The sequence below is a fragment of the Somniosus microcephalus genome, chromosome 11 (genome assembly GCF_052327205.1).
Source record: "Somniosus microcephalus isolate GS21.2 chromosome 11, FLI_Smic_1.0, whole genome shotgun sequence".
NCBI lineage: Eukaryota > Metazoa > Chordata > Chondrichthyes > Squaliformes > Somniosidae > Somniosus > Somniosus microcephalus.
Window position 1 is genome coordinate 56067660 of NC_140997.1, and position 14120 is coordinate 56081779.

Sequence of the window (14120 nt, forward strand, 5' to 3'; positions counted from 1 at the left end):
CAACAAGAGCAGGTCAGAAGTTGGGTATTCTGCAGCGAGTGTCTCACCTCCTTACTCCCCAAAGCCTTTCCACCATCTACAAGGCACAAGTCAGGAGTATGATGGAATACTCTCCACTTGCCTGGATGAGTGCAGCTCCGACAACACTGAAGAAGCTCAACACCATCCAGGACAAAGCAGCCCGCTTGACTGGCACCTCATCCACCACCTTAAACATTCACAACCTCCTCCACTGGCGCACGTGACTGCAGTGTGTACCATCTACAAGATGCACTGCAGCAACGCGCCAAGGCTTCTTCGGCAGCACCACCCAAACCCGCAACCTCTACCACCTAGAAGGACAAGGGCAGCAGGCGCATGAGAACACCATCACCTCCAAGTTCCCCTCCAAGTTACACACCATCTTGACTTGGAAATATATTGCCATTCATCATCATCGCTGGGTAAAAATCCTGGAACTCCCTCCCTAACAGCACTGTGGGAGTACTTTCACCATATGGACTGCAGTGGTTCAAGAAGGCAGCTCACCACCACCTTCTCAAGGGCAATTAGGGATGGGCAATAAATGCTGACCCTGCTAGCGACGCCCACATCACAGGAGCAAATTTAAAAAAGGATATAAAATGGTAGGACTTCCAACTTTTTACCCGTTCAGAGATTCACCAGTCAGCCTGTCAACCAAACTAACTGTTCCTTCTCATAAGAGTATGTTTTTAGCACACACTTCATGGTAGGCTCAAATTAATAGAATTATCCCCATAATAATAGGTGTGGTTGTTTTATTAGATCTTCGGAGACAACATTCATTCATTCTCGGGATGTGGGCACTGTTCGCTGACATTTATTGTCCATCCAGAGTTGCCCTGAACCACTTCTTTGAACCACTATCTGCAGTTTGATATAACTGAGTGACTTGCTAGGCCAGTTCAGGGAGTAGTTAAGAGTCAACCACATTGGTGTGGGACTGAAGTTACATACATAGAAACATAGAAGATAGGAGCAGGAGTAGGCCATTCGGCCCTTCGAGCCTGCTCCGCCATTCAATGAGATCATGGCTGATCATCCAAATTCAGTACCCTGTCCCTGCCTTCTCCCCATATCCCTTGATCCCTTTAGCCTCAAGAAATATATCCAATTCTTTCTTGAATATATTTAATGAACTGGCCTCCACCACCCTCTGTGGCAGAGAATTCCACAGGTTCATCACTCTCTGGGTGAAGAAATTCCTCCTCATTTCAGTCCTAAATGGCTTACCCCTTATCCTTAGACTATGACCCTGGTTCTGGACTCCCCGGCCATCAGAAACATCCTTCCTGCATCTAGTCTGTCCAGACCTGACAGAATTTTATAGGTTTCGATGAGATACCCTCTCAATCTTCTAAACTCCAGTGAGTATAAGCCCAATCGACACAATCTCTCCTCATAAGTCATTCCTGCCATCCCAAGTATCAGCCTGGTGAATCTTTGCTGCACTCCCTCCATGGCAAGAATGTCCTTCCTCAGGTAAGGTGACCAAAACTGCACACAATACTCAAGGTGCGGTCTCACCAAGGCCCTGTACAACTGTAGCAAGACATCCTTGTTCCTGTACTCGAACCCTCTTGCTACGAAGGCCAACGTACCATTTGCCTTCTTAACCGCCTGCTGCACCTGCATGCTTACCTTCAGCGACTGGTGCACAATAACACCCAGGTCTCTTTGCATTTCCCCTTCTCCCAATCTATTGCCATTCAAATAATAATCTGCCTTCCTGTTTTTGCCACCAAAGTGGATAACCTCACATTTATCCACATTATAGTGCATTTGCCATGTTTCTGCCCAATCACCCAACCTGTCCAAATCGTACTGGAGTTTCACGACATCCTCCTCGCAGCTTACCCTCCCGCCCAGCTTTGTGTCGTCTGCAAATTTGGAGATATTACATCCAATTCCCTCGTCCAGATCATTAATATATATTGTGAACAGCTGGGGTCCTAGGACCGATCCTTGCGGTACCCCACTAGTCACTGCCTGCCACTCGGAAAATGACCTGTTTATTCCAACTCTTTGCTTTCTGTCCGCCAACCAGTTCTCTATCCAAGTCAATACCTTGCCCCCAATCCCATGTGCCTTAATTTTGCACGCTAATTTCTTATGTGGGACCTTCTGAAAGTCCAAATACACCACATCTACTGGTTCTCCTTTATCTATTTTACCAGTTACACCGCCAAACCGGGTAAGTCTTCCCTAAAGGACAATAGTTGGGTCACTTTAATGACACCAGTTTTATTTTCTTTAAACTGAAGTCAAATTTAAGTGGGATTTGAACTCTTGTTCTCTGGGTTATTAGTTCTGGCCTCTGGATTACTAGCCCAGTAACAAAGCCACTACACTACCGTACCCGATATATAATGGATTGTTTAATACCCCCAGTCATTGTAGACAACAATAAAGATAGCTTGCTCATTAATAAATCCAATGCCCCTCTGTCTCAATGTAGCAGTCTGTTTTTTTAACTGCAAAATCACTTTTTTTTTTTTTAAAAAGCCCTTAAACAAAACGAATTTCTAATTCCTCTCCCTGAAAAAAAATCTAAAATCCAAAGTAGGACAAATGGGCCTGATGGCCTTTTCTCACTTTTTGCATATTCCTTTCATAAAGTTCTTCTGGTACTTATTTTAAAATTTCAGCCCATTTTTATTCTGCTTATTGAAGGAATCTTGGTCTGGAGGTGTACAGGGAGACCAGATACAAAAAGCCAAGGAGGAATTTGGAGCTACATTGCCTGGGCAGAAAACATAGATTTAAGGAATGCACCAGCCTCTGCTGCAGCAAAGCAGTCTATGCAAATTCCTCCAGAAGTAACAAGAGTGGGTAAACAAATAATAAAAATATATTTTTTTTTTACACTAAACTGCAGCCAAAATGCATTACCTCATTTTTCTGTTAGATGCAAGCTTTTACCCATTGAGGCTCTTGCTATAGTCACCCACTTCCACTGCTTCCAGTATATCCTACGCAGGTAAAAGTGACAAATTAATATCGCAGCTCAATAAAATCAACACAGCTTCACAATCAAGGGATGTAGTCCCAGCACCTGCCGACATTCAGATCTGCCCAGAGATCAGGCACAAGACTGACAGGAGTGTCTCTCAGGTCTTGTCAATTTTGTGCCCGATTCCTAAATTCAACATCTCTGCTTCATTTAATTTCTCTCCCCTCCTTTTAGGCCCCTTTGTGCCATTCAACTTTCATTGGCCAAGAACAAAGGTAGTTATGTAAGCGACTGGAGTGAATCACTCTCCTATTTATGTTCCTCTTGGTTCTAGCATGCCAGGTCAGAGTGCTGCCTTGTGGAATGTCTCATTTTTAAGAAATGTGCCATATTGAGAGAGAAAAAGAGTATTTCTACAAACATGTCTTGTCAGTTGAACAAGGAGTCATTTAACTGTCTCTCATCACAAACCTGTCTTCTGATAGCTGAACTGTCTGTCCCCAAAACACAGCTGCTGTTTAAGGAGGATGGATTCATTTAGTTCCAAATTTCCACAAACATGACTTCTATTCACTGAGAATGAATTGGTTCACCGTAGGAATTGGTTTACCATGAATATTTCCACAGAAGTTCATGAACAACTGTTCAACAAGAGATTGATGTCGAGGAACAGCCAGAGGGAAAACACATTGAGAAAAGGGTAAAATAGTGCACTGAAACATTTTTATTTATATAGGTGTGGTTGTTTTATTAGGTCTTCGGAGACAACATTCATTCATTCTCGGGATGTGGGCACTGTTTGCTGACATTTATTGTCCATCCAGAGTTGCCCTGAACCACTTCTTTATATCACAAACATTTTTTTTTAACTATTCTACAAGACTGGTGCATCAGGCAAGAAGGATGCAGATTTCTTATGTACTGCCTCTATTGCAGCTACAGCATAAGTAAGCAGGATAAAGATTCTGTACATCCCATCTCCATTCCAGTAAGGAAACATGATGTACGTTCCTCATATCCTATGTGAATTAGATTTTAGGGAATTAAATACTACTAGTAGATCTCCCGTGACATTGCACAGTGGGAGTCAAGACTAAGTGCAGTCTTAAGTTAAGGAGGGGTAAAAAGTGGAGAATAATTGCACCAGGGATGAGGTAAAATTGCAAAGATAGGAGGCGAGAATGGGGCTGAGGGGAAAGGTATGCCAGAGCACAAGTGGGAGAAGGTAGTGCAAGTTAAAGGCTGGCATGGTGGGGAAATCTTCCAAAGTGTTCTCGATTTAGGAACCGTTCCTTTAGATTGGAAAATTGCATATGTCACTCCACTATTGAAGAATGGTGAGAGAGAGAAACCAAGGAATTATAGACCAGTTAGCCTAACATCTGTTGTCGGGAAATTGCTAGAGTCTATAATTAAGGATAGGGTGACTGAACATCTCGAAAATTTTCAGTTGATCAGAGAGCGCCAGCATGGATTTGTGAAAGGTAGGTCATGCCTGACAAACCTGATTGAATTTTTTGAAGAGGTGTCTAAAGTAGTGGACAGGGGAATGTCTATGGATGTCATTTATATGGACTTCCAGAAGGCATTTGATAAAGTCCCACAGAAGAGACTGTTAACTAAGGTAGAAGCCCATGGAATTGAGGGCAAATTATTGACCTGGTTAGGAAATTGGCTGAGCGGCAGGAGACAGAGAGTAGGGATAATGGCTATTTACTCAAATTGGCAGGATGTGACAAGTGGTGTCCTGCAGGGGCCTGTGTTGGGGCTCAAATATTCACAGTATTTATTAGCAACTTAGATGATGGCATAGAAAGTCAAATATCCAAATTTGCCGATGACACAAAGATAGGCGGCATTGTAAGCAGTGTAGATGAAAACATAAAATTACAAAGGGATATTGATAAATTAAGTGAATGGACAAAACTGTGGCAAATGGATTTTAATATAGGCAAATGTGAGGTCATCCACTTTGGACATAAAAAGGATAGAACAGATAACTCACTAAACTGTGGCTCAGTGGGTAGCACATGCGCCTGAGCCAGAATCTAGGCTGACAATCCAGTGCAGTGCTGAGGGAGTGTGCCGTCTTTCGGATGAGACGTTAAACCAAGGCCCTCTCTCAGGTGGACGCATAAGATCCCATTGCACTATTTCGAAGAAGAGCAGGGGAGTTATCCCCGGTGTTCTGGCCAATATACATAACAAAATAGATTATCTTGTCATTATCGCATTGCTGCTTGTGGGAGCTTGCTGTGTGCAAATTGGCTGCCGCGTTTCCCACATTACAACAGTGACTGCACTCCAAAAGTACTTCATTGGCTGTAAAGCGCTTTGAGACATCCGGTGGTCGTGAAAGGCGCTGTAGAAATGCAAGTCTTTCTTTTTTTCTTTCTAAATGGTGAAAACCTAAAAACAGTGGCAGTCCAAAAAGACTTGGGGGTCCAGGTACATAAATCATTAAAATGTCATGAACAGGTACAGAAAATAATCAAAAAGGCTAATGGAATGCTGGCCTTTATATCTAAAGAATTAGAATATAAGGGGGTAGAAGTCATGCTGCAGCTATACAAAACCCTGGTTAGACCACACCTGGAGAACTGTGAGCAGTTCTGGGCACCACACCTTAGGAAGGATATATTGGCCTTGGAGGGAGTGCAGCGTAGGTTTACCAGAATGATGCCTGGACTTCAAGGGTTAAGTTACAAGGAGAGATTAAATGAATTAGGGTTGTATTCCCTCGAATTTAGAAGGTTAAGGGGTGATCTGATCGAAGTTTTCAAGATATTAAGGGGAACAGATAGGGTAGATAGTGAGAAACTATTTCTGCTGGTTGGAGATTCTAGGACTAGGGGGAATAGTCTAAAAATTAGAGCCGGACCTTTCAGGAGTGAAATTCGGAAACACTTCTACACACAAAGGGTGGTAGAAGTTTGGAACTCTCGTCTGCAAATGGCAATTGATGCTAGATCTATTGTTAATTTTAAATCTGAGATTGATAGCTTTTTGTTAACCAAAGGTATTAAGGGATATGGTCCAAGGGCGGGTATATGGAATTAGGTCGCAGATCAGCCATGATCTCACTGAATGGTGGAACAGGCTTGAGGGGCTGAATGGCCTACTCCTGTCCCTATGAAAGAGGAAGGTAAAGCAGGGTTAGAGGTTGGTGGAGGAAGAGTGGCTCGGTAGCACCACTACTGACCGAGCTGGCCGAGTCCTGAAGGACATAGCTGCCAGTCTGGGCCTGTGACAGGTGGTGAGAGAACCAACAGGAGGGAAAAACCTACTTGACCTCGTCCTCACCAAGCTACCTGTCGCAGATGCATCTGTCCATGACAGTACTGGTAGCTGTGACCACCGCACAGTCACTGCAGACGAAGTCCCGTCTTCACACTGAGAACACCCTCCATCGTGTTGTGTGGCACTGCCACTGTGCTAAATGGGATAGATTCAGAACAGATCTAGCAGCTCAAAACTGGGTGTCCATGAGGCGCTGTGGGCCATCAGCAGCAGCAGAATTGTATTCCACCACAATCTGTAACCTCATGACTCTACCATTACCATCAAGCCAGGGTACCAACCCTGGTTCAATAAGGAGTATGGAAGAACATGCCAGGAGCAGCACCAGGTGTACCTAAAAATGAGGTGCCATCCTGGGGAAGCTGCACCACAGAACTACATGCATGCTAAAAAGCAGAAGCAGCATGCTTTAGACAAGGCGAAGCGATCCTACAATCAACGATCAGATCAAAGCTCTGCAGTCCTGCCCCATCCAGTCGTGAATGGTGGTGGTGTGGCGGAGCCACCAAGAGACACTGGGCAATCAGTAATCATTCCTTTAACTACCATGTAGTGCAGCTGTGGACTGCACCTTTAAACTGTATGTAGTTTCTTGCATTTTCGCGTGATGACGTCATGACGCCAATCACGTGACCCCCAGTTGGCGCGGGGAGCATGATGACGTCATGACGTCAGCTTCCAGTATTTAGTAGCAGTCTTAGAGAGGCTGTGAGGCTGCACTGACCTGTTTACATCTGCTCCTGTAGTTTTACTAGTTAAGTTGTTTGCTTATTAAACTTGGTTATTTTGTTTCACTGCGTCGAACTTCATTATTCGGAGTGGACCATTAAACAAATAACAGGAGGAGGAGGCCCCATGAATATCCCCATCCTCAATGATGATGGAGCCCAGCACGTGAGTGCAAACCACAAGGCTGAAGTGTTTGCAACCATCTTCAGCCAGAAGTGCCGAGTGGATGATCCATATCGGCCTACTCTGGAGGTCCCCACCATCACAGAAGCCAGTCTTCAGCCAATTCGATTCACGCCACGTGATATTAAGAAACGGCGGAGTGCACTGGATACAGCAAAGGCTATGGGCCTCAACAACATCCCGGCTATCGTGCTGAAGACTTGTGCTCCAGAACTAGCCGCGCCTCTAGCCAAGCTGTTCCAGTACAGCTACAACACTGGCATCTATCCGACAATGTGAAAAACTGCCCAGGTATGTCCTGTTCACAAAAAGCAGGACAAATCCAATCCAGCCAATTACTGCCCCATCAGTCTGCTCTCAATCATCAGCAAATTGATGGAAGGTATCATCAACATTGCTATCAAGCGGCACTTACTCACCAATAACCTGCTCACTGATGCCCAGTTTGGGTTCCGCCAAGACCACTTGGCTCCTGACCTCATTACAGCCTTGGTCCAAACATGGACAAAGGAGCTGAATTTGACAGAGTATGGTATCAAAGAGCCCTAGTAAAACTGAAGTCAATGAGAATTGAGGAGAAAACGCTCCACTGGCTGGAGTCATACCTAACACAAAGGAAGATGATTGTTGTGGTTGAAGGTCAATCAACACAGCCCCAGGATATCGTTGCAGGAGTTCCTCAGGGCAGTGTCCTAGCCCCAACCATCTTCAGCTGCTTCATAAGAACATAAGAAATAGGAAATAGGAGCAGGAGTAGGCCATTCGGCCCTTCGAGCCTGCTCCGCCATTCAATAAGATCATGGCTGATCTTCTGCCTCAACTCCATTCACCGGCCCTATCGCCATATCCCTTGATGCCCTTACTAGTCAGAAATCTATCGACTTCTGTTTTGAATATACCCAATAACTGAGCCTCCACAGCCCTCTGGGGTAGAGAATTCCAAAGATTCGCCACCCTCTGTGTAAAGAAATTTCTTCTCATCTCAGTCCTGAATGGCCTACCCTTTATCCTGAGGCTGTGGCCCCTGATTCTAGACTCCCCAGCCAAGGGAAACATTCTCCCAGCATTCACCCTATCAAGCCCTGTAATAATTTTGTATGCTTCAATGAGGTCCCCTCTCATTCTTCTGAATTCAAGAGAATACAGGCCTAGTTTACTCAATCTCTTCTCATACGACAGTCCCGCCATTCCAGGAATCAATCTCGAGAACCTTAGTTGCACTCCCTCTATGGCTATCCTTCCTTAGGTAAGGAGACCAAAATTGTACACAGTACTCCAGGTGTGGTCTCACCAAGGGCCTATATAATTGGAGTAAGACTTCTTTACTCCTGTACTCAAATCCTCTTGTAATGAAGGCCAGCATATCATTTGCCTTCCTAATGGCTTGCTGCACCTGCACATTCACTTTCAGTGACCCATGTACAATGACACCCAGGTCCCTTTGAGCATCAGCATTCCCCAATCTTTCACCATTTAGGAAATACTCTGCCTTTCTGTTTTTTCCACCAAAGTGGATAATTTCACATTTATCCACATTATATTCCATCTGCCATGTTCTCGCCCACTCACTGAGCCTGTCGAGATCCCCTTGAAGCCTCTTCACATCCTCTTCACAACAGACACTGCCACCTAGCTTTGTATCACCAGAAAATTTGGAAATGTTACATTTAGTCCTCTCATCCAAATCATTGATATAGATTGTGAATAGCTGGGGCCAAGCACCGATCCTTGCGGTACCCCACTAATCACAGCCTGCCATCCTGAAAAAGACCCGTTTATCCCTACTCTTTGTTTTCTGTCTGTTAACCAATTCTCAATCCATGCTAGTATCTTACCCCCAATTCCATGTGCCCTAATTTTGTACACCAACCTCTTGTGTGGGACCTTAATGAAGGCCTTCTGAAAATCCAAAGACACCACATCTACTGGTTCCCCTTTGCCTACTCCACTAGTCTACTTCATCAATGACCTTCCCTCCAACATAAGGTCAGAAATGGGGATGTTCGCTGATGACTGCACAATGTTCAGCGCCATTCACAACTCCTCAGATAATGAAGCAGTCCATGCCCACATGCAACAAGACCTGAACGGCGTTCAGGTTTGGGGTGATAAGTGGCAGGTTACATTCGCGCCACATAAGTGCCAAGCAATGACTGTCTCCAACAAGCAAGAATCTGATCACCGCCCCTTGACGTTCAATGGCATTACCATCGCCGAATCCCCCACCATCAACATCCTGGAGGTCACCATTGACCAGAAATACTATGGCAACAAGAGCAGGTCAGAGGCTAGGTATTCTGCAGCAGGTGTCTCACCTCCTGACTCCCCAAAGCCTTTCGACCATCTACAAGGCACAAGTAAGGAATGTGATGGAATACTCTCCACTTGCCTGGATGAATGCAGCTCCCACTCAAGAAGCTCTACACCATCCAGGACAAAGCAGCCCGCTTGATTGGCACCCCATCCACCACCTTAAACATTCACTCCCTCCACCACCGGCGTACCATGGCTGCAGTGTGTACCATCTACAAGATGCACTGCAACAACTCGCCAAGGCTACTTCGGCAGCACCTCCCAAACCTGCGTCCTCTTCCACCTAGAAGGACAAGGGTAGTAGGCACATGGGAACACCACCACCTCCAAGTTCCCCTCCAAGTCACACACCATCCTGCCTTGGAAATATATCGCCGATCCTTCATTGTCGCTGGGTCAAAATCCTGGAACTCCTTACCTAACAGCACTGTGGGAGTACCTTCACCACACGGACTGCAGCGGTTCAAGGCAGCAGCTCAACATCACCTTCTCAAGGGCAATTAGGGATGGGCAATAAATGCTGGCCTTGCCAGCAATGCCCACATCCCATAAACAATTTTTTTTTTAAAGGACAGAGTTTAGTGAGAGGACAGCGAAGGAGGGAAGGGTTTTGCAGGTCACCACAGGAGGTCCACCAATCCCTCGATTGAAAAATTCTCATCCAAGTGTTCAAATCCCTCCATGGCCTCACCACTCCCTGTACATCTCTAACCTCCTCCAGTTCTCCAACTCTGAGTTCCTCCAACTCTGGTCACTTGTGCATCCCTCACTTCCTTCATCCCACCATCAGCGGCCATGCCTTCAGCCGCCTAGGCCCCAAGCTCTGGATTCCCTCCCTAAACCTCTCCACCTCCTTCCTCATTTAAGACGCTCCTTAAAACTTACCTCTTTGACCGAGGTTTTAGTCATCCATCCTAATTTCTCCTTCTTCGGCTCGGTATCAATTTTTGTCTGATTATGATCCTGTGAAGCACTTTAGGACATTTTACTATGTTAAAGTTGTTGTTCACCAGTAATTAAAGATTGGAGCTTCACCAGGGAAATTAAATAAAGCATCGGGCCATCGCTGAGGAAAATTACTTAAATACAAGGCTGTTGAGAGGCCGATCAACAGGGATGGGCAGAAGCAGCACAGACAATCAATTTTTCTCTCTGGTCACCACAGGCCTATTGGGGGTCAGCACCAGTGAGCGACAAGGCTGCAGTACTGCAAGGCCAGTGAGGCGGGCAGGCAAGTGATTGTACGAAGGCAGCTGAACAGCCAGTAGTAGCAGGTAGAATGGCTCAATTTCTGAGGCTGCCATTCAACAAACACCGAGGGAAGAGAAGCACAGCAGCAGTGACAATAGTGCCACTAAACAGAAGGGGCTGGCAAGCTGAACCCACACTACTCAACAAAAAAAGGGGGCTGGGGGAACACAAACACCAATTTCCGTGGGGCACTGAGGTGAGAGCAATGGACTCACTTTAACAAGATGTCTGCTGTTCTTGGGGGCAGTACAGTACTACAGCGCCACCCTGTGGTGAATGTTAAATACTGAAGTTACAAGTGACAAAGAGCTCAAGTTCAGTTGATTGACGGTCATGTAATGTTACGTGGGATAATGCTGTGCTCACTGCACCACCTACAGGTGCAATACATTGGCCTACTTCTGTTCCTTTCAGCCCCTCGAGCATGTTCCACCATTCAATGAGATCATGGCTGATCTGTATCCTAACTCCAGCCACCTGTCTTGGTTCCATATCCCTGAATACCCTTGGCTAGCAAAAATCAATCGATCTCAGATTTAAAATGATTAATTGAGCTAGCATCTACTGCTTTCTGTGGGAGAGTTCCACACTTCTACCACCCTGTGTGTGCAGAAGTGTTTCCTAACTTCTCTCCTGAATGACCTGGCTCTGATTTTAAGGTTACGTCCCTTTGTCTTAGACTCCCCCACCAGCAGAAAAAAAATCTCTATCCTAAAAAATTATTTCAAAGTCCTATAAACCTCAATTAAATCACCCCTTAACCTTCTATATTCCAGGGAATATAAGCCTAGTTTGTGTAATCTCTCCTCATAATTTAACTCTTGGAGCCCTGGTAACATTCTGTTGAATTCGCATTGCACTACTTCCAAGGTCAATATATCCTTTCTAAGGTGCAGTGCCTAGAACTGTACACAGTACTCCAGATGTGGGCTAACCAGGGCTTTGTACAGCTGTAGCAAAACTTCCTCCCCTTTATATTCTAGTGCTCTAGATATAAAGGACAACAATCCATTCGCCTTTTTGATTATTTTTTGTACCTGACCACTACATTTTAGTCAGCTGTGCACATAGATCCCGAAATCTCTCTGGGCCTCCACTGTTCCGAGCTTTTCACCATTTAAAAATGGCACCACCACTATAATGTTGAAACCACTCACCATTTTTAATATATGATGGGTAGTATCTTAGAACATTGTCCTTTTACCTCTAGGACATGGTCTTGAATACAACCCCTCTCAGTCTCTGTTGGTTATATTGGTAGTCTCAACCTGGAGGCCGTGGCACAAACTTGGTCGTCTCACTCAAAGGATATAATGATGATTGGAGTGTGAACGGGAAATGGAACGCGACTGAGGGAAGACTTCCCATTGTGAGGTAGGGGTTAAGGCATTGTACATTGGTGATGCATCCTAACCCTTGATATACGCACCATGGGAATGCTTGATATTGGACAATTGGAGCAGAAAATGAAATAATGCCCCATTCACTCGCACCACTACTGGCATTGTCATCATTTGCTATGATTAGTAGGAAATTAAAATTTAAAAATAACATTTAAAAATAATTTAGCATAAACAGAAGGACAATGCTATTCGGTACATCAGGTAGTTCAAACAGATGACCTTTCAAATCCTGAACAAATGGTTACAAATTTTAAACCTTGAGCTCACTCAAATTTGCATACTTCCATTTCAGCAAGGTTACGAGTAGGAGTGCACTCAGACATAACACGAGAAGTTGGAAGGCTGCGGTGTGGTTATGAAAATCAACCATCCAACTGATCACATCTGAACTACAGTACAACACCTGCTGGCAGATCAGCGTGGCTTTGATGGTAGTTATGGAAAAACCAAGAATCGGACATGTCTTCTTGCTCTTCCAGCTTGAGAAGGACGTGTGACTGTGGCTCCACTCTCCCAGGTGAATTAAGTAGATGTATGATTGTCATCCCACTGCCCTAAACTGGTCATCTCACTTAAAGGGACTATGGAGTGGAAATGAATAAATGTTACACTGGTGCAGTAAGGGATGTTCTTCTTAGGTTGGAATTCAGGCACATTGTTGGGCAAGGTAGAAAGAGCTTGACTTTGCATCTAATGTACTGTATCTGACCTGGACATGCTTGATGCTGATACTGTACTGTCTACCCCAAGTGGAAAATATTCTACTTCCTGGGACTAACATCCCTCACTAAGTGCTACAAAAAATTCACACAAAGTCACTAAATAAAATGAGCTGATGGCAGTCACAAGGTTCTGCATCTTTATCATAAAATAATCACTGTAATGTACTGCTATCAGTCAGATATACTATAAGTTTGTCCACTATGTTAATGGTTTCTTACAACATACCCAAAATAATCAACAGGGCCAAGTTGTTCTTTCAAGTTGGCCGATCAATGCTTTGCTTGACGTTTATTCTAAAGACAGTAAAACCTAGATAAATAAAGTTTATTGGAGAAGAACCCATGTGTCATACCTGGATCTGTTCCAAGACATCTCGCTGCATTTCCACAGTTTTGTGATAAACGTCATGATCGGAGCTGTTGTACATTATCGCATTCTGGAACATCAGCATGATATCCCGCTGGAATTCTGCTGTTGTGCGAATCAGCCCTTTTCTGATGTTTCGCTTTATATTGGATAAATCCATTGGTCTGTAATAAACAGATGCAACAATGACTGGCTGCAAGATAGTAAGACAATTGAAGGACACAGGTGATGTCTTAAACAGAACAATTCTTGGCAGAAAGCACAATTTTGTGATTGTGCACAGAGACTTCCTCATTCTAAAACTGCAGGATATTAACTGAAGAGTGCTGGTATGTGGGAAAGTTTCAAGAAACCACTCTCAACAGAAAGGTAAATAACTACTGTAAACTGCCATAACATTTTTTGAAATTGTTAACTTTGTTGGTGACTTGTGTGCTTGAAATTGTTTATTTAAATGATGCTCCTTGATCAATGCTCTAATCATCAACATCAAAAAAGTTGACTAAAAGAACATTTATTTTCTACAACACACACTTAGTACATGCATTAGGCTTGAGGGGCTAAATGGCCTACTCCTGTTCCTATGTATTAACTCCAGTACAAAATATTTTGACTCCCTAACAACTGGCTTCAGTAGTGTGCAGGGGTATGCAAGGGTTCGTTTTCGTGGGCCACGTCGCATGTTCTGGGGGCCACGTAGGAGTCGTGTTTCCACTTTGGGCGCAATCAGCAATCTGGGTGCAAATTGCGTCCAATATTGCACTGGTTTTGAGAAGTGTTTTTTTTGTCATGTTTCTGCTCAAACTAATTTGCATATCACCAAACGTAAAATCTGCCATGAACCAGCGCAATTGGGCAGCATTTTAGAACATCATTTT

The 14120-nt window shown here is 44.4% G+C and overlaps 1 protein-coding gene across 5 annotated transcripts in view; it reads right to left on the reverse strand.

Moving 5' to 3' along the window:
- LOC147110590 (bromodomain-containing protein 8-like) overlaps window positions 1-14120 on the reverse strand; it is a 51287-nt gene that overhangs the window by 6691 nt on the left and 30476 nt on the right. For 2 of the 5 annotated variants that reach the window (XM_086000731.1, XM_086000732.1), the window contains 2 exons: window positions 13229-13406; window positions 2914-2993 (listed from right to left, as the gene is read on the reverse strand). In XM_086000731.1, the coding sequence (XP_085856857.1) occupies window positions 2940-2993; window positions 13229-13406 (232 nt within the window). In that variant the 3' untranslated portion in view covers window positions 2914-2939. Of the gene's footprint in view, window positions 1-2913; window positions 2994-13228; window positions 13407-14120 lie in introns of those variants that run through there. The other 3 variants (XR_015079948.1, XR_015079950.1, XR_015079949.1) reach the window with 2 other exon arrangements.